Here is a 20,915-nt window from a genome sequence, read left to right on the forward strand (position 1 = left end):
CACTCTGATAGCTCTATGCTGGGGCTCCTAGGCAGGTAATTATAACTGGATGGTTGGTGGCAGCCCTGTGAATGGCTGCCCCCAGTGAGTCTGGTTTGTGTTGTGTGGCTCACCTCTGTCCTAAAGCCCATCCTGCCTGCTCAGTTCATTTCATTGCATGACTGAATCTGCCAAGAGGGCATCGTGACAAAGGAGTCTTGACTCATCGGGCTCAGGAGGGGTTGTGGGCTCTGGCCTTGCAAAAACAGCCACTGTCCTTTGGCCAGAGCCACTTCTGCTTTTCCATCCAGGTCTGTTTTGCTGGCGGCAGGTCTTGCTGGCCCAGCCGAGGGAAGGAGGCTGGGTCTCTGTCACTGGTGAGGTCTCGGGGCAGTTAAAGAACTGGGCACCTTGCAGTTCCTTTCCCTGCAAATAGCAGGAACCAGTTTGATACCTTCCCACCAAGCAGTATGAAGAAAGTAAGTGAGTTCTTATGCTAAGCAACAAAGCCACTCCAGTACAGCTTAGCTGAAGTGATGTGTATATTTCCAATAAAAAATGGCAAAGTCTTTGGGGGCTAAGTTATTCATAAAGTCAATATAAATTACCTAAAATGTAACTGAATGGTGGCGTTTGAGGGTCTCAGCTTTTAACTTGAGGATACAGATAGGAAGTTTAATGGAGTCTGCCTGTTTTGTCAGCCCTCTGAAATACGTTAGGAAACTTAAGTGTTTTTATGATACTAGCGTATTTATGATACATACTGTCACTTTGTAACTTACAGCTTTCCTTCTTGATACTTCTCAATCACTAACATGATTTTATTACTTAAATGACTTTAATACTTTTATGACGAGAGTGGTTTTTGACCCATAAAATGACACACCAGAAGGAGATAGTCATTTTCCGGTGTAACTGATAAGAGCTTGAAGCGGGGAGGGAGACACAGCAGATGTGCACTGATGTTTCCTAGGGATGGCCCCCATCCTCAAGGGGAAAGGTGGCGATGGCAGGGACTGGCCACGGCAGGGGCTGGTGTTGGGGTGCTGGCACTGATCACAGGGTTCCCCTGAGCTGCTTGGGGGCAGAGTGGCCGGAGGGGAGGATGGAGCAAGCGCCCGTAGATCGGTGCAGAGTGGGGCTCTCTTCCAGGTGTGCCTGCATTACGATGTGCTGTGTGTCTATGGAAGACTGTTAAGCTGCAAATAGTGAACTACCTCGGTAGTTCCTGATGCTGTGATCATGGTTTTGGTCTCGTTTCTTTTAGGTTACCCCTGTTTCAGGCCAGTGCTTTTGCATTTTTGGCCCCTGCTCGAGCCATCCTGTCTTTAGATAAATGGAAATGTAACACCACAGGTAATTGCAGTTATTTCCACATATGTCATTGGGGTCCTTTAATGCAGGTGACAAAAGGGAAGCCTGGACACACTGCCCTGAGCGGTGTTTGCTCATTCTGAGGTTAGGCAGAGCACACCAACCCATAAACAGCTTAGAATGCTCCAATCTGTGGACCGTGTCTGTCTCTCTCTTTCTATCCACTCGTTCATCCCTAACCCTAGAGCAAGTGAGGGCCAGAAATGACCTCATTCCTCTATGCTAATGAAAGGGATAAGTATGGGAAAGGGGTAGAAAAACATTTGTGCTATTTTCCTGCCTCTCTCTTTCAGTGGATTTTATGACCCCCGTAATCACTCTCTTGGCTGCGTCAGCATCCCTTCTGTGAATCATCTTTGCCTTTTAAGATCTGGCTACTGTGGTTTTCTGCAAATGACTTTCATTCCCCTTCCTTAGGGATTGCAGAGATCCTTAAGGAATCTGATAAGGTCAGGAAAAGATAAGAAATTTGGGACAATCAGAGTCAGACCTGTCGTACTCTGAAAACACAGTTATATTTTGAGGTTCTAGGAGCCAAACTTTCCAGCCTTCATTTCCTTCCTTGCTCCTAGGAGTTACTTTGTGACCATTAATTTGATTTAGGAATTGCAAAGAACCCTCTGTTTTATCTAAGGTTTTACACCTCAGCCCAGCAACCTTGCTGTCGGACATTGCAGTTAGCTGCTTGCAGAGGTTGGTTCCTGTGTGAAGCTGGTACTAGTAAAGGGCAGCACCACTTCCGTCAGCTTTTGCCACGTTGGGGAGCACTAGTGGATGAGGACATTTGGTTAAATTAGTGCTGGGGACCCACCTTGCAGTACAACAAGCCCAACTGTTGCAGATTCCATTTTACGGATAGGTACTGACACCAATGTACTTGTAACAGGGGGGAAATCAGTTCTTCTAAAAGAGTAAAAGATGAGTGTGTCCTGAAACAGCAGCATCACTCCAAGGAAACCTTTGTCTGTTTTTGTTTTCAAGATGTTTCAGTTGCCAATGGAACAGCAGAGCTGTTGCACACAGAACACATCTGGTATCCACGGATCCGAGAGGTAAAGGACAATTGCTGTCCATCTGCAGCTTCTTTGTGTTTTTTCTCTGCTTCAAGTCTGTTGTGCCTGAGGAATTGCAGTTGTTTTTACTACGGCCTTCACATTTCCAGCCATGAAATGTGTATTTTCATTATGAAACGAAACATATTGTGGCTGTGTAGCTGCAGCCTGCCTTGCCCCCTTCTTCCTGCAGACCCCGAGCTCTGCCGGCCCAGGCCCTCGTTCAGGAGCTGTCTGTGCTGTCGAGGGACAACAGAACAGGTCCTGCTGGCCCCAACAGTAGCCTGTATTTGTTGAAACACCACAGATACTTGTCTGCCAAAGCGCACATAAACAAGAGCAGTGCCTGGCAGCCGCCAGCCACAAAGAAAAACTAACTGTATGCTTGTATTTTCCGGGCCCCTGAGATTGGTAGAGGTTAGCACAGGTTCTGTACGGCAGAGACATTCCTTCAGAAATTTTATCTATATTTATTTTTAGACTGTCTTGCTACATAGCTCAGGCTGACTTTGAACTCACTGTGTAGCTCAAACTGAACTTGTGGCAATCCTTTTACCTCAGTCTTCCAAGTGCTGGCTACAGGTATGTGCCACACACCTGGCAAAATTTTATCTTTTTTTTTTTTATTTTGTCTTTTTCCTTTTTATCGATACCAGGAATCAAACTCACGACCGCCTGCTTGCAAGGCAGGCGCTTATGCCGCTGAGCTAAATCCCCAACCCCAAAATTTTATCTTTTAAATGTGCTCTAGGAGCTCACTCTTTAAAGCCAAGAGTCCAAGTACTGTCATTTTCCTGGAAGACTGGTTTTGAACTGTGTTTCAAATGGGAATTTTTCTGTCTCACTTATCAGTGGAAAAAGGCCTTGTGTCCAGTGCCCCTTTCTGTCATTCTTCCCTCACGGATGTCACAAACAAGTTTGCTTGGGCTCCTTTATTCCACTGAAACTTCAGTGTGGTCCCAGTGGACTTGCCAGCTGTCATGCCTGACCTGTGGTGGACTAATTTGCTGGCCTGAAGAATCGTTAGTCATGGTTGCAGATGATGTGCGGAGTGTTTCACATCCACATAGCTCACTCCTGTGTCTGTTTCATCTCTTTCAGATCCAGGGTGCCATCATCATGTCTTCATTGATAGAAGTGGTCATCGGGCTCCTTGGCCTACCTGGGGCTCTGCTGCGATACATAGGGCCACTGACCATAACGCCCACTGTGGCCCTCATCGGCCTTTCCGGTTTCCAGGCAGCTGGAGAGAGGGCAGGGAAGCACTGGGGCATCGCCATGCTGTGAGTGTTCTCAGACTCCTGGCAGAATCTGGAGGAGCCTGGTCTCCCCACCACTGCCGAGCGACAGACTGCTTGCTTTTCAGCAGTACTGGGAATTGAATCCAGGGCTAGGCAAGTGCTATACCACTGAGTCACGTCCCCTGCCTGGAACAGTCATGTTAGAAAGAAAAGGAATCTTTCTCTCTCTGAATGTTGTGATGCTTTAAACTTTATTCAGTTCATATTAGGGAATAGCTCAAGGGTTTTTTTAGACCCAGAGGCTGGACAGTGATGTGCAGTTTGAGCAGATTTAGGGAGACTTAAATAGTTTTAAGCTTTGGTAAGGAAGTAAGATGGTGGTGGTGCAAATAAAATACATGAAGAAGTTGTCACCAGTAACTAGAAAAATAAGATTAAAAATTAGCCTGCTGAAAGTGGGGGAAGGAATTAGGAAAACATGTAAGACATTTGAAGCAAATAGAAATGATAAACGCCAAAGCTGGTCCTTTGAGGTCACATCAGCAGAGCGCAGCTTCTGGCAAGGCTATTTAGGATGAGAAGAAGAAAATGGGGGCGTAGAGAGAGGCTGCACCTGCCGTCCAGAGAGCACCACCTCGCCTCACCCAGATTGAGAACAGCACACAACCCAAAAGCATAGGTAATCTTCCCAAGAAACCTAAACAGCCAACACAGACTTCCCCCCGGCCTCCCCTTGGGGCCGACCTGTCAGAGCTGAACCCTCAGTGTTCTTCTTCCTCACTGCCTTCGCCTTGGCTGGCCTCCTCTCACGGTGCCCTGGGCAGACAGCTGATGCCGCGGCCTCTGCCGCTCGCTCAGACCTGGGAGTTCCAGGCCTGCCCTTTCCACATGCTGTTCCACAGATTTTAAATAAAGGACTCCATGCTTTGGATTCCCTCCCCACTTCCCCAAACCCATTTCCTTCTCTTGTCCACCTCCTTTTACAGGTGACCCACTGCACTCAGCTGCATAAGCCAAAAACCCAAGTCAGTCACCCTCTGTGCCAGCCTTGCCTCACTCCCCACTCACAGCTTCTAGCTCCAGAGCAAGCCCTGGAGCTTTTTTCCTCTGAGTCTTTGCTGCCCATCCTCAGCCAGCAGCTCACCAGGGTCTCCCAGTTACCTCCTCTTCCAACCTGACTGTTGCTGGTTCTGTGATGTGTGCAGCCTTCTCCTTGTGAGGCTCCAGTTAGACACAAGCTAGACTTCCCGGAAGCCTTTACGCTGTGTAACGGTTGTGACACTCCAAGTCTCCCCTGCTGGCTCTTGGTGCGGTGAGGCTGTTCGCATCTCTTGGCCTTACACTTGAGCTCTTTCCATCTGGACTCCGAGGCAGGTGAGGTGGGGAATGAGTCACTTTGCAGCTGCCTCCCTTCCCTCCATTCCTGCCTGGACTTTCTGAACTCTTCCCTTCTTTCCTGTCTTGGCATCTCTTTGCACCAGTTTCCTCAGCTTTATTTGTTAATCTTTCTGTGGAGCTTTTCCATTTCTGCTCTTGTGAGTTTCGGTTTCTGAAGCTTTTTGTGCCATGTAACCGCTGTGAGGGCAGGCACTTGGCCCCTAAATTGCTTACCATACTGGCCCCAGCTCCTGGTACGTCTTCTGTTGCATTGTGGATAAGCGAGGAAAGCCCAGAGAATGGTCACCCGAGGACCATGAAACAGTCAAGAACCTTGTCAGAGGCCATTGTGCTCTCCCCCAGATGGTTAGACAATGAGTGCATTGAAACTTCAGTGCTGAGTGTGGTGATGCATGCAAGCTCTGCTCTCTGGGATGTGGAAGAGAGACAAGTTCAAATCCAGCCTGGACAATTTACTGACTTAGTGAGAACCTGTCTCACGATAAAAAAAGGCTGGGAGTGTAGCTCAGCGTGAAGACTTTGGGTTTAATCCTTAGCACCACCAAAACAGCGACTTTTTATGGGGGTAGGTGTTACTGTTTTGTCTTAGCACATGTTTGTAGCACATGATGATCACATTCCTCATGAGGAGCTGGCACCTACATAGAACATGGTTTAAATTCTTTTTTTAAGTCCTTTCCTCTCCTTCCTTTTCCCCCTCCCTCCATCTCAATATTTTCTGTTGTCTCTTACTTTGCTCTTTATTTCTATTTTGAGTTTCACATAAAAGAAACAATGCAGTATTTGTTTGTATGTCTGACTTATTTCACTTAACATTATGGTCTCAATGTGCATCCATTTTCCTGCAGATAATTCAAGTTTATCCCTGTTTATATTAGAGTTGTACTCCATTGTTTGTATATCATTGGCTGCTCAGGATTTAGCTATTGTGAATTGCGCTGCTATTTGGTATGCGTGAATCATTGTAAAATGATGTCTTGAATTCTTTTGGGAAAATTGCTAGAAGGGGAATAGCTGGGTCAAATGGAATTTCTAGTTTTAGCCTTTGGAGGAATCTCCATTCAGATTTTCATAGTGGTGCTGTTAGTTTATATTCCTACCCATAATATAGAAGGGTTCTTTTTCTCTTGTACTGTGCCATCTTTCATTTGATTATCTTAATCAGATTCATTCTTTTCTGGAGTTACAATATCACACTTTTTAATATGCGTTTCTGTAATGGCCAGAGATATTGAACATTTTTTTTAATGTTTTTTTTGGCCATTTGTATTTCTTCTGAGAAGCCTGTTCATCTCAGTTGCCCATTTTTTGATTGGGTCTTTCATTTTAGAAAGAATCTAATTTTTCTAGAATTTTCATATATTCTTGATTCTAGTCTTCTAGAATGAGTCCTTTAGAATAGTTGACAAGTTTCTTTAGGTTGTCTCTTCACTCTATTGGTTGTTTCCTTTGCGGTACAGAAGCTTTTTAACTTTACTATGATTGCATTGTTGATTCTTGGTATTATTTCTTATACAACTGTTTATAAAATCCTTACCTATTTATACATATATCTTCAAGAGTTTTTCCTATTCTGTCTTCTAGCATAGTGTTTATTTTAATATTTAGCTTTTTAATCCATTTTGATTTTAAATTAGTAGATGATGAGATATCTTCTAAAAAGACAAAAAAAAAAAAAAAAAAAGAGAGAGATATCTTCTGCAGCTGGATATTGAACTTTCCCCACCAGCAATATTTGTTAGAAGGCCATCTTTCTTGCAGCATATGTTTTTGGCTCAGATCAGGCAGCTGAATGTGCATCCTCTATTCTCTTTCATCGGTCTACAAGTCTGTTTTTGTTTTGTTTTGCCTGCCATACTGATTTTGTCAGTGTTGCTTTATAGTATAACTCAAAGCTCAGGATTCTGATGCCTTCTGCCTTAGTCTTGTTGCTCAAGATTACTTTTGCTATTCTAGGTCTCATCTGGTTCTGTATGAATGTTAGGATGATTTTTCTGTAGTTTGGTGGGGAATGCTATTGGTATTTTGATTGGGATTGTATTACAAATCTGTATGTCAGTTTTCAAAGTACGACCATTTGGGCTATATTCATTATGCTTATCCAAAAGGGAATCTCTTTCTCTCTGTGTTTGTCTGTTGGTCTGTCTCTCTCTTTTTGAGACAGAGTCTCACTATGTATTGCAGGCTGGCCTTAAACTCATGGAGATCCTCCTGCCTCAACTTCCCCAAGTGCTGGGATTACAGACAGTCCCCACTGCACCTGGCACTCTCATTTTCTGATTTTCTCTTTTATCTCCTTTTTTAGAGTACTATAGTTTTTGTGGTACAAGTCTTTTACTGCCTTGGCTAGTTTAATTCCTCAGTATTTAACCTTTCTTAATGTTATTTTGAAAATTATTGTTTCCCTAATTTCTCAGAGAATTTATTATTGCTGTATAGAAATATATACTAATATATATAGATTTTTGTGGGTTGATTATGTGTTCTGTTATGTTACTGAATTTGAGCATTAATTCTAGGACTCTTAGTGGAATTTTTTGGGTTTTCTATGTAGAGGATCATGTCATCTGCAAATAATGATCATTTGACTTCTTACATTCCTGTACATATCCCTTTTATTTCTTTCTCTTGCCTGATTGCTCTGGCTAATGTTTCAAGACTTGTATTGAACTGTAGTAGCGAGAGCACACACCCTTGTCTTGTTCCTGATTATAGAGGGAAAGCTTTCAGCCTCTCCCCATGTCATATGCTGTTGGCTGTTAGTTTATTGTAAATGATTTATATCGGATTAAGATATAAAGTCCTTCTATATCTATTTTCTTGAAAGATTTTGTTCTTTTTTTTTTCTTTTTTGAGACAGTCTTGGTGTACAGTTCAGGCTGGTCTTAAGCTCACGGCAGTCCTCCTGCCTTAGCCTCTCAAGTGCTGGTGTTACAGGCGTGTGCTACCACACTCAACTTTCTGAAAGTTTTTAGTGTGAATGAATGTTGGATTTTGTCAGAGGCTTTTTCTGCATTAATTGAAGTAATCATGTGATTTTTGTCTTTGCTTCTGTTGATGTACTTTTATTGACTTGTCATATAGTCTTAGTTTTTTTGGATCTTGTTGCTGCTAAGAAAATACCCAACACTCAAAGGAGTAAGGGTTTAATATAGCTCACAGTTTATAGAGATTTCCGTTCAGAATTGGCGGTTCCAAGGTGAAGGGGGCGTGGCAGAGGAGAAACAGTTCATGACCGGCAGAAGGCAGGCAGCAAAGCAGTGAGGTAGTGCAGCAGCAAGTGACTGCAGAAGCCTTCTTTCTGCCTCTGTTATTCCATCCAGGATGCAGGATTCTCAGCCCAGGTGGGGCTTCCCATTGTCTGTACCTAGAACTGTGCCAAACTAATCAGCCCACTAATTCGGTAACCACACACCCTTAGCCTCAGCCACCACCTCTGAAAGCCCCACCTGTGACCACATGAGGCTTTGAGGGGACATCTAGACACAGGCCTAACACAGCCATCCCTGTTTCCCTGGGGTGAATCCTGCTTGGTCGTAATGACTCATTGCACTCTGTTTGCTAGTATCTATCCTAGTGAGGATTTTTATGTCTATGTTCTTTAGAGAAATTGTCCTGTAGTTAGTTTTCTTTTTTGGTCGGGTACTTTTTTGGAATAAGGATAATGACTTTGGGAATCTTCCATCACCTTTGATTTCAAGAAAAGTTTGAGGTCAGGAGTTACAGGCATCAGACCTTCTCTAAAACTCCTGTAGAATTTGGCAGTGAATCCACTGGAGCCTGGGCTTGGCTTGGTTTGACTTGCCTTCTTTTTCTCCCTTCCCTCCCTCCTTCCCTTCTTTTCTTTCTTGGCTTGGTTTGACTTTTTCCTTCTTCCCTCCCTCCCTCCCTCCTCCCTTCTCCCTTCTCCCTTCTTTCCTTCCTTCCTTCCTTCCTTCCTAGACAGATCTTACTGTGTGGTTCAGACTGGTTTTGAAGTTACAGTGATCCTCCTGCCTCAGCCATGCCCACACTAAGCTCTTCCTAGCTGGTAGTTTATTACTTCTTCAGTATTACTGCCTGATACTAGATTATTAAAGAGTCTTGTATCTTCTTGGTTCAGCTTTGGTAGTTCATATATACCTAGGAATCTATCCGTTTCTTCCTAATTCTCCATTTTGTTATCATTTTGTTAGATTACATGATCTCAAAATACTTGCTAATAATACAAATTTTGGCACAGAGCATTGCTATTTCTCCTTTTTGATTTGTAATTGTATTGCTTTGGATCTGGTCTTTCCTTTTTGCATAGGATTGGCTAAGTCTTTATCTATTTTGTTTATTCTTTCAAAAAAAAAAAAAACCAGCTCTCTGATTCACTGATTTTTTTTTTTGTCTTCATTTCATTAATTTCTGTTCTGATCTGTATAATTTCTTTCCTTTAGTAGCTTTGGATATGGGTTGTTTTTGTTTTCCTAGGATTTCGAAGTGCATCATTAGGTAATTTCTTTAGACCTGCTCTGATTTTCCTATGTAGACTATTCACAAGTACTCACTTACCTCCTAAGACTGCTTTCATTGTGTCCCAGAGGTTCTAGTACATTGTGCTGGCATTATCGTTTGATTCTTATCTAATTTATTCCTTGATTTCTTTTGAGAACCATTGATTATTCAAGAAGGTGTTGTTTAATTTTCATGTGTTTGCATAATTTCTGTGGCTTTTTTGCCATTGATTTTTATTTTTATTGTACTATATGTAATATGTATAGAATAGTTATGATTCTTTTGCATTTGCTTAAGCATACTTTATGGAATACCATGTGGTGTGTTTTGGAGAAATTCTCATGTGCTATTGAGAATGTGTATTTTGTGCTGGTTTGGTTCAGCTCAGTTTTTGTATTTTTTTCCCTCCGTTTGGTCTGGTTCATCTGGCTATTTGTGTCAGTACATTATTGAGGTTCCCCATTATAATTATGTTGACATTGTCTGGTAGTGTTGGTTTCATGAAGTTGTGTGCCCTCATATTTGGTGTACATGTTTTTGTTTATGTTTTTTGATCGGTACCGGGGATCGAACTCATGACCACATGCTTTCAAGGTAGGCACTTATGCTGCTGAGTTAAATCCCAAGCTATGTGTATGTTTATAATTGTTACTGCTTCCTGTTGAATTGTTCCATTAACTAATATGTAGTGACTTTGTCTTCTGGTTGTCACTTGAAATCCACTTTTTCTGAAATTAGGTTAGCTCCTCCTGCTTTTCTTCTGGGTTCCCATTGCATGGAATATTGTTCTCCATCCTCTGATTTTTAATCGGTGCATTTCTTTTTGTACTAAATAAATTTGTTATGTACTTTATATTGTTGGGTTTTATTAATCACTCTGCCAACCTGCATCTTTGATTGGAGAGTCAAAACCATTCACACTGAGATTTATCACTGAAAGGTATCGACTTAATTGCATTTTTTTCCTGTTGCTTTTTCTCCTTTCTACTCAACTGCTCACCTTGCCAGGTGTATTAATTGATTAGAATTTTTGGCATTGTTGGTTTCATTGTCTCTGTCTAGGATATTCTTTAGAATGTTTTGGAGGATGGGTTTGGTGGTCATCAATTTCTTGAGGTGCTTTATGTCATAGATCTTACTTCTCCATCAATTTGCAAGAAAGTTTAGCAAGATCTATGTCTGGATTGGAAGCTGTTACCTTTTAGAGCTTGAAACACTTCACTACAAGTTTCCTGTCTTCTAAGTTTGTGTTGAGATGTCTGGTGTAATTCTCATAGGTTTGTTGCTTTTCTCTAACAGACTTTAAAATTCTGTCCCCATGTTGGCTTCTGGCATTTCGATTATGATATGATGTGGGGAGGTTCTGTTTTGATTGTGATTATTTGGGGTTTTATATGCCTCATTTATCTGTATATTTAACTCCTGCCCTGTATTTGGAAAGCTTTCCCCTATTATTTCTGTAAACAGAATTTTTTTAAAGCCCTCATTTTAAAAAATTTATTTAGGTTAATCTTTTTTCTGTCATTTAGCAGCCATTGGATCCACTTTTCATGGTTTTTTATTGTTGTTTATTTTTTCCTTTGGTACTGAGGATTGAACCCACAACCTTGTACTTGCCAGGCAGGTGCTTGTGCTGCTGAGCTAACCCCCTGCCCCTCTTACTGTTTTAAGATATCTCTGAGTTCATAGTTTTTCCTCCAAGATATCCCTAACTTCTAATTTTGACATTCTGTCCTTAGACTAGCCACTTCTATTGCCCATACTTTCAATCTTGTTTTTACCTACTTACTAGTCCAATTATTTAAATACAGGACGACCACAACTTGCATATTTTTTATTAGTTTTATAAGATAATACAGCAGGAAATAAAAAATGACAATTTTATCCAGTTGATTCAATCTAAGAATCCACTGGTTGAAATGACATCTACCTGCGCGGCATCGGAATAGTGCTGAACAGATGCCCTGCCAGGTGCTGAGTGAGGTTGACTGTAAAGTGGTTAATGCCCTGGATTTCTGTGTGAAGCCTTTGCATGGATTCTAGTTCTTTACTAATAAACTGGTTTAGCAAATCACATTTTGTAAGGTTTAGCTCAGCTATCTTTCTATTGGTGTCTTCTGTAAGCTCTGACTGTTTATTACTGCCGTTATCTGATTGATTAGTTCTGTCTTCTGAGCCCATCAAGTACCTTAGCGATCTGTATGTTAATGCTAGTATAGAAATCTTATAGTTTGGCTGCTTCTAAGTGATGCACTGAGTGCGTGGCTAACTACAATCCATTGCCTGTCTCAGTACCCGGCTACTACTGTTAATATGGGAGGAGTGGACACCTTGTAATTGGCTGAGCATCCAATTCTCCAGAAGTGAGCCACAGTATTGTTACTGTCACAGCAGTGATCTAGGTATTGGCATAGAGAAAGCCTGTTATAGCAACAGCTTTGTGGCAGTATCAAGTAAATCAGCAACAGTAATATCATCTGAGACAAGCTGGATATTGATGTACCATAAGAACCTGTAATGTGCCACCCATTACCTTAGAAAGGAAATCTGTAATCATAGTGTAAATGCTTAAGACAAGCCAAATGTTAATATACAGCAATTAGCTACTTAGTGGGATACCTTTACTTCCACTTAAGATAGAAAAGAATTCAACAGTAGTACTAGAGTTATCTACCTAAAAATTAATAAAGCTTAATGGTTAAACTATTAAAATATAGGACTGGAAGCTGGGGATTTAGCTCAGCAGCATAAGTTCCTGCCTGGCAAGTACAAGGTCTTGAGTTCGAGTCCCAGTACATACATACATACATACATAAATAAATAACAGATAGTGGAGATCATTCCCCCCAAAAAAGAATAAGAATAGAAGAATGCAAGAAGAAAAATTTAAAAATAAAGCTTGGAAAATGAGAAGGAGGAAAGAAAATAGAGACAAAGGGTCCTATTAAGTAGTTGCAAGATATTTGTAGAATTAAATAAAGATGGCAGGGAAAAAAAATAGAACACAAAATAAAAGGGATAAAGTGAATCACACAGAATAAAATCGGAAAATTAGAAAGAAAAAGAGAAAAAGGGAATAAAAAAAGAAAACCAAAAATGGAGAAAAAATGATTTTCTCTGTATTTTTGCATGAGTGGTTCCCTCTAGGAGCTGCAGTTTCAGAGTCCAGCAGGTCATGGTTCTCTCTGTCACTTCATGGCCTGTGGGTTTGTGAGTTGCACCCCTTATTGCAGAGGCCCTTCTGTCACCCTAGGCTGTGACAGGGCCCAGGCTGAGCTGTGTCCTTGCTCACATTGGTGGACAGGGAATGTAGTCAGACCTCAGATCTAACATGGATGTAGGCCACAGGACAAGGGTTCAAGTTGTCAGTGTCAGCAGGCACTTCGAGCCCCAGGGATTTCTGAGCACAACTCAGTGGCCTGGTTTTGGGAAGGGCAGTGGCAATGGACTGTCCTTCCTGCCAGAATCTAAACTTCTCAGGTGTACATTCTCTAGCCTGTGTTATGTCCACAGCTGTCTTCCCCGGCTATCTCTTAGCCAGTCACTGTGGGAGGCAACCCTGGGAGCCCTGAAGTGAAGTTGATTTTAGTTGTTTTGGGTCCTAGGTTTAAATATTAACCCTTTCCCAAAATGACACCTGATCGCACCCTGGTGACATGGTGGGTGCCCACAGTGAAGTCCCTCTCTGGGTGGAGAGAGTCACCCTAGAACAAAACCTGGCACTGGTTTTGCAGTTCACATCAGCTGTGGGCTCTGCCCCATTTCTCTCTGTCTTCCTGCACTGGTGCTTTCCTTGATTCTGGTGAGCCAGGAGCCTGGAAGAGAGTCTAGATTGTTCCCTTGTTTTCTTCTCTGTATTGTGGACTGTCTCTCCAGCATCCCTGTAGCTTTTATTTTTCCTGTCCATTCCTTTCTGATTCCCTGCAGTCTCCTCACTTGCGAAACTCTCCAGCATCATTCCAGTAACTCAGGGACTCTCTTGATTAACCAGCTTCAGCCAGGTTTCTCAGTCCTCTACTGGAGTAGGCCTGACGTTGGGCTTCACCTGTTCGTTGATTTGTTTTGGGTCTCACTAGGTAGTTTAGGCTGGCCTTGGACTCATATAGCCCAAGCTGGTCTTGAACTTGCTGCTGTTCTGCCTCAGCCTCTTGAGTGCTAGGATTTTAGGCCTGTGCTACTATGTCTGGTTGAGGCGACATTTTGAAAAATATATTTAGTATAAGATGGTAGTCATATTTAAAGTCCGCAGGAACTAGAAAAATTAAGTGTGAAAAATTAGTCACTTTAAGGGGTAAGGGATTTAACTCAGCGGCATAAGTGCCTGCCTGGCAAGCACAAGGTTGTGAGTTCAATTTCAGGTACCAATGTTGAATTTCAGTTGAATTAAATACTTGAGTAGGACACTAAAAGTACTAGAAGAAAACCTGCATGAATATTTAATCTTAAAGTGGGAAAGATCTTAAGTAGATGGTGAAATGGAAGATTGGTAGCTTGTACTATTGCTACATTTAAAACACATCAAAAGCCACAGAAACCAAATTAAAAATGGGTCTAGGAAAAACACTTGCCTCATGTTCCATAAGAAAGGCTGATGTCTGTAATTCATAGAGCATAAGAGAGAGAATCTTGATATCTTGAACAAAGTATGTAATACGAGCATCTGCAAAAGCACAAAGCACAAAGGGAGATGCAACTCATCAGTGTGTACGCGGCCTATCCTCCCCAGTCTCAGAATGAATGTGTTTCAGCCACGCCAGCGTTGTGAGGAGTGGGAGTGCTGGACCATGCTGTAGGAACTGCTGTTTCAGGGGCCTCGAGATTACTGGGACGGAATGGCTGACACCTGCAGTGTGAAGAGGAAGGGTTAATTTTTGGCTCACAGTTTCTGCTGTGGGGGTTCCTGCCTCTCTGCCCTCCTGGTGCATTTGAGGCTAAAACTAATCTCACAGTAGATGCTTTTGGAGTGAGAGAGTGTGAAGAAATGTGGGTTATCTCCCCAGTCTTCTGTATTTATTCGAGTTGCCACTTGTGGGCCTGCGACCTTGATGAGTGTCCTTCTGAGATTCCACGTGTGTCCCTCTCCCCTTAGATATGATTTGAAAAGTGAACACCACAGTGTAAGTGGCTGTTTCCTGAAATAATAATGGCAGACGTGGGCTTTGCACTTTGATATAACTAAGCAGCATTCTTTTTTTTTTTTTGTACTAGGGATGCAACTCATGACCTTGTGCTTGCCAGGCAGGTACTTATGCTGCTGAGCTAAATCCCCAGCCCACAGCATTCTTTAAAACCTGAAAATTTTATGTACTGTAGTTGTAGATTTAATTCCAGTTGTAATGCTCCTTGTTGCGGGTTGCTGTCAAACTCACTGAGGAGTACAAATTCTGTGGGCACCTTTGTGTTTTCAGCTTGAGCCCCAGTGAGTGCCAGTTCATCAGAGCCTCCAGTGATCAGGGAGGCACATGCCTGCCCTCCAGTTGAGCTTTGGTCTGCGCCTCATTAGGATGTGATAAGGATGTGTGTCATTAGGAGTGCACTTTGCCTGGCTGCTGATGGAGCTGATAATTCCATCTCAGCAATTGGAACTGTGGCCAGGAGTAATTAAACTTAGCTTTGAGCTCCCACTCTTCTTGCCAGCTCTACCTCGAGTTGTAAGGGCAGAGTGAGGCCAGGGGGAAGATTAGCCTCATCCTTAGGGGATTAGGCGTGTCATCATGTGCCTCTGTCATCTTAACGATTACATCCACCCAGAAGTACCCCTGCTCACCAGCTACATGGGGGATCCCGCTGATGAGGGAGGTCACCACCTGTCACTGCCTCTTGTTTCACGCTCAGCACAGCTCGGATAGGGATGTGAGACTCAGGGACAAGGGATTTCTGCAGCCCACCAGGCTTCCCGGACCCCATGACCCCATCCTCCATCCCCACCAGCTCCAGACCTAGCTGTGCGATCTTGGACCACTGGCTTTGTGTTTTGTGAAAAGAGAATCCTCCTAAAAGCTGCCCTGTAAGAACAGTCTTGTTGTAGCATGGGGCATACAGAGACCTTTCAATACTCAGTCCTACTGTGTGCCTTAAACGTTGTTTTGGCTTTTGCTTTGTTGTTTTTATTGTTGGTTTTTTTCCCATTTGTTTGTTTGTTTGGAGACAGCTACATAATTCCAACTAGCCTTAAACTTACTGTGTAGTCCAAGCTGGTCTCACCGTGATCCTCCTGCCTCAGCCTTCCAAATGCTGGGATTATGGGCATATGCCCCACACCCAGCCTGATCTTTGCTTTTGAAAAGTAATTTGTGCCTTCTGTAAATAAATCAGAAAATATAGAAAAGCAGAAAAAACCTACAAATCATATGGCTGAAAGCTTATTCCCTTGAGCGTTTTAGATCACACCCTTCTGATCCTCATGTCAGCATGCCTGTAAGTGTACAAGCAAGGATTTCTTTGTTTGGTTTTTAGTTAATTCATAGTTGTAAATACACTGTGTGGTATGGTATGTACTGTATGGTATCTGACCTTTTCACCCCTTACACAGCATCAGCTCTTCCCATCAGCATGTATATTAATTAGGTTTCTTACTCTAGTTAGAAAAGTTTAGCCAAAGTATTAACTCTGGTATCAAGAAATGCTAGTGAGGTACAGCATCTTCCTCCAAATGCTGGTGCCAAAAGATGATTTCAGATTGTAGGAAAGAGGGCCAGCAATGATCAGATTAATGAATGAACACACATAATCAGCTTTGACAGTGAAGCTTTATTGTTTTGAAATGCAGGTAAAAAGCCAAGTGTGGTGATGCACATACCTTTAACCCCAACACTCTAGTAAACTGAGGCAGGAAGGTTGAAAGTTGTAGCCCAACTGAGCAGGTTAGCAACTTAGCAAAACCCTGTTTCAAAATTTTAATAATAGAATTTTTAAGACGTTCTGGACATTTAGCTGAGTATAGAGGCCCTGGATTCATTCTTCAGTACCACAAAACAAAAACCATATATAGATATGACATTGTTTAACCTCATTTATTTTCTTTCTCTTTTCAGGACAATTTTCCTAGTATTACTATTTTCTCAATATGCCAGAAATGTTAAATTTCCTCTCCCGATTTACAAATCCAAGAAAGGATGGACTGCGTATAAGTTGCAGCTTTTCAAAATGTTCCCTGTGAGTAGTTGGCTTTTGCACCTAACAATACTGCCATCATTTCTTGCATCAGGTGGTTATGTCTGCGTGAGGACATTAGGGTGCTGGTTACCACCTCATCATTCTGAAGTTTAGATATTGTGCAGAGGAGACATTTTTACACCAGTGCCAATGAAAGGGGACACCACCCTTGGACTGAGACTTGGTGTTGTGTGTGTCTGCAGAAATGACGTCCATTGATTCACTCAGCAGGCAGGGAGGGCCAGGGAGCGGGCATGGTGCTGCTTGTGGGGTGGCCTGCAGTTCTGGGCGCCCTGATCAGACTGAAGGAAGGGTGCATTCCCCCGACCCTGGTGGTTCTGCTTACTGACAGGGCCTCTCCTCTTGGCCTCCCCAGATAATCCTGGCCATCCTTGTGTCCTGGCTGCTCTGCTTCATCTTCACAGTGACCGACGTCTTCCCTCCTGACAGTACCAAGTATGGCTTCTATGCACGCACGGATGCCAGACAGGGTGTGCTTCTGGTTGCCCCCTGGTTTAAGGTTCCATACCCGTGTAAGTATCCCCACAGTCAAAGGGGCCAGGAGTCTGTGACCCCAGTGTGGAAGGGTCAGTAGCAAGCAAAGGCTCTATGGCCTGGAAAGCCCTTATCTCCTGAAGGTCTGGTCACTAAAGGGTTGGATGGCCCTGTCCCCTGTCTACAGGCAGCATGGGAAGCCTAGCCAGCCCCCTTCCCAGATTAACAGCTCATCTCTTAGGGATCTTCGCCAGGCCTCACCCTGGTGGCCAGCATTTGCAGGCAGCGGCTGAGAAGGGCAGGTACGGAGCTGCTTGGCACCAGAGATGCCAAAATGAGAAGGCCGAGTGGGCAGGCCTCGAGATTAATGAGCAGGCCACTCAAGCATGATGGAATTTACATAATCTTTTAATGGATGGCTCTAATTGTTATAATTTGGTCACATCTGCAGAGGTAAACTGATAACAGTCTGCCGGAAGACAGATCTTAAGTTATAATTCGGGGATGGCATGGGGCAGAGAATACGATCTCTAGGTATCTCTTGGAGTCACACACAATGTCTTCCTGGACCTCAGACCCCAAAGGAACTTGTGTGAGCATGTGTTTGGTTCTTCTATTGTGAAGCCCCTATTCCTGGAATTCGGGGTTGTTGTTAAAGTACAAGCCCCTGCTTAGTCAGGTTGAGCCAGTTTATTCCTCTGTCCGGCTGTCTTTGTTTTCATATTTTGTGATGCTGTGGAGAAGAAGCAAGACCAGCCAGACGTACAGAGGTTAGAGGCGAATATTCCACGAGAGTTGAACCATTAATGCTGCTTCTACATTCACAGGAACTTTACAAAGTTTAGTCTTTCTAAAATAACATTCCCATCAGCTCACATGGGGCCTTGATACGTATTTATATACACCTATCCCATTTCCCAAAAAGAATGCATCCCTCTAATCCAAGATAAAATGAGATTAAAATCTCTTGGCAAAGCAGTCAGGAGATGACGCAGGTGGGCAGGGGGTGGGGTGGCCTCCCCCGCACCTGGCACAGGCAGCTGCCAAGGTGAGCGGCAAGGTGGGGTCACTCAGCGGGCGGCCCCAGATCAGTTCTTCTTCAGTACAGCCCGAAGTGTCTGGGAGCAGGTGCCTGACCTGAGCTCCTCGATGAGAAGCCACCTCCAGTGGTCTAGTCGTGTGTGCTACTGTAGTTTGGATCAATCCAGGAACAGGGTTTTAAGCATTAGGAGCCATGGCTCTGAGCTGCTGATAAATAATTACCTGAGTTGACATTAATATACAGATTTCCGACCCAAAATGTCAGGAGTATCAAAGCTGAAAAATATCTGCTATAAGATAACAGCAAATTATAAAGAGAGAGAAAATAACAGCTTTAAGATAGAGGCTGGGGTATTGGGGGAGAGTGTAAGTTTAAATGTTGATGTGGATGGAATAAAGATTTTAACAATGAGATTTAAGGACTTCATCTTAAAAAGGGGAATAATATGAACGCTGAAAGCATAGAGAGGCTGACAAAATAAAACACACTTTCTGAATTTATAGGATCCTCTGCTTCAGAAAAACTTGGGCCAGAAGTGTTCTGGATTTCAGAGCTTTATTCTGTTTGTTTTTGGGGTTTTAGAATATTTGCATGTGCATAGTGAAGTGTTTTGAGGAAAGGACATAACTGGCTACACAGGCAGTTTGACAAATGACACATTTGTCATTTATGTGTCACATACACCTTACAACAGTTGGAAGGTAGTTTTACATGGTGGTTTTAGTCCCCGGTGTATCATGTGGAGGTGCAGTGTGGAATTTTCCACTGTGCGGTATCAAGTTGATCCTATCAAGTATCAGATTTGAACCGGGCTTCCTGGCAGATGCCTGTAATCCTAACTTCCTGGGAAGCTGAGGCAGGGGGACTGCAAGTGTGAGCCACCCTGGGCAAGACCCCGTCTCAAAATTGTTTTAAAAAGGGGATGGGAGTAGAGTACCTAGGTTTAAGCCCTATTTAATGATGGGGTGTATTAGGAATATTCTCTGTAAGGCAAGATAAAATGAACATCTCCTCTTCGAAATCAGGACACCAAAATGAAATCACAGTGCCTCAACAGCAACAGTCACATATATAAAAAGCCGAAGCATTGTGACTGGATGACGCTCTAACGCAGCCCCAGCCGGAAGTGTGAGCCTAGAGTGTGGCTGGTGGGCAGCGTCTGCCTCTGCCTTTCCCTGTGTGATGACTGCATTTTGTCCCTGGGACCCCAGCTACTTGTGACAATTCCCATAGTGGGGCAGGTCTGGGCGAAAACGGTTCACCCTCACCCTACAGGCATATTCCAGGTACCTGCAGCACAAATGCCAGGCCCTCCAGGTGGCTCTTTGACCCTTTCTGTGCCCTGTGTGTCCTCCTCTGCTGAGGAGCAGCCGTTCCTGTGCTGCACAAGTCCATTTGCCTGTGCTTCTCATCTCCTTCCTTGGATGGGAACCCTGAGCCCTCACAGACACTTGGCTGCTTCATTTGAGCTGGAGTCTCGCATTGTGTCTAAGCCTCTGGGTGTCCTGGGCCCTGACTAGAGGACTGCACTCTGCCCACCACACCAAGTTTTACCCATCTGTCTTTGTCCACTTTATCCCCAGTGGGTGTAGAATTTATACCTAGTTGTTCTAGAAACTAGGGCCAGTAACTTCATTGTCTGTTCATACTAACAGTGATAGGGGGTGTTGTCTTGTTAGGTTTTGAGGCAGAATTTGACTGTAGAGTTCTGGCTGGCCTTTAACCCTGTGTAGCTCAGGTTGGCCTCAAACTCACAGCAATCTTCCTGTCTCAGCCTGCTGAGTGCTGGGATAACAGGTACACACTGCCATGCCCAGCCAGTGATTAAGATTTAAAACTTCAAGAGTTTAGAATCCCAGCGGCCCTTGCAGTCTCACGAGGTCCTGGCGACGTCTGCTGCCTGCGCCCTGTGAAAGCGTGCACCTCTCACAGTTGTCTTCCATCCTCAGTTCAGTGGGGGCTGCCCACCGTCTCCGCGGCCGGCGTCATCGGCATGCTCAGCGCCGTCGTGGCCAGCATCATTGAGTCCATCGGTGACTACTATGCCTGTGCCAGGCTCTCCTGTGCCCCGCCACCTCCCATCCATGCAATAAACAGGTAAGCCCGAGCAGGCTCACACCTCATCCAGCGCAGTGGCTTAGGTGGGCGCTGTTCTGGGGAAACCAAGACTGTCCACAGCCACACAGAGGGATTGTGGGCCAAGTACTGCCCCCATTTGGTGTCATTTTCCCCCAGTGACAAGCAGGCAGGCTCTGTGAGTCTCCTTCAGACCTGACACTTAAGCAGGTGTGGCGGCGCACACATGTAATCCAAGTTCTCAAGCTGAGGCAGGAGGATCACTGTGAATTTGAGGCCAGCCTGGGCTCAAAAAAATAAATGTCAAAAATAAACTTGAAACTCACCAAAATAAATGCCAGGCATTACCCTTATTCTTTGCTTGGTTTTATGTCATTTTAGTATATGACTACTTTGATTTTCTTTTTTCCCCAACTGTTTTTGCTTCCCCATGTAAGCTCAAGTTTTAGACCATTTGGAGTAAATCAGGCTTTTATTGTATCTGAGTTGTGCAAATTCTGTTTGCCCCATTCCTTCCTGGCTGCCACAGTTGGACTGACAGAAGGTAAATGGATGTGGTTTTCTCGCATTCATAGTAAAAACCTTAGCAGCAGACAGTACCTGTTCCAGATGTTTTAGGTG

The 20,915-nt window shown here is 43.7% G+C and overlaps 1 protein-coding gene across 5 annotated transcripts in view; it reads left to right on the plus strand.

Moving 5' to 3' along the window:
* The window catches only part of Slc23a2 (solute carrier family 23 member 2), a 108,208-nt gene that overhangs the window by 73,466 nt on the left and 13,827 nt on the right, over positions 1-20,915 (plus strand). For 4 of the 5 annotated variants that reach the window (XM_063248736.1, XM_063248735.1, XM_003476600.5 and 1 more), the window contains exons 6-11: positions 1,247-1,335; positions 2,335-2,405; positions 3,507-3,688; positions 16,561-16,681; positions 17,058-17,214; positions 20,168-20,315. In XM_063248736.1, coding sequence (XP_063104806.1) covers positions 1,247-1,335; positions 2,335-2,405; positions 3,507-3,688; positions 16,561-16,681; positions 17,058-17,214; positions 20,168-20,315 — 768 coding nt within the window. Of the gene's footprint in view, positions 1-1,246; positions 1,336-2,334; positions 2,406-3,506; positions 3,689-16,560; positions 16,682-17,057; positions 17,215-20,167; positions 20,316-20,915 lie in introns of those variants that run through there. The other variant, XM_063248737.1, reaches the window with a different exon arrangement.

Source organism: Cavia porcellus, unplaced genomic scaffold (assembly GCF_034190915.1).
Source record: "Cavia porcellus strain 051 isolate PalLab524CR breed Dunkin Hartley unplaced genomic scaffold, mCavPor4.1 scaffold_5, whole genome shotgun sequence".
NCBI classification, from domain to species: Eukaryota; Metazoa; Chordata; class Mammalia; order Rodentia; family Caviidae; genus Cavia; species Cavia porcellus.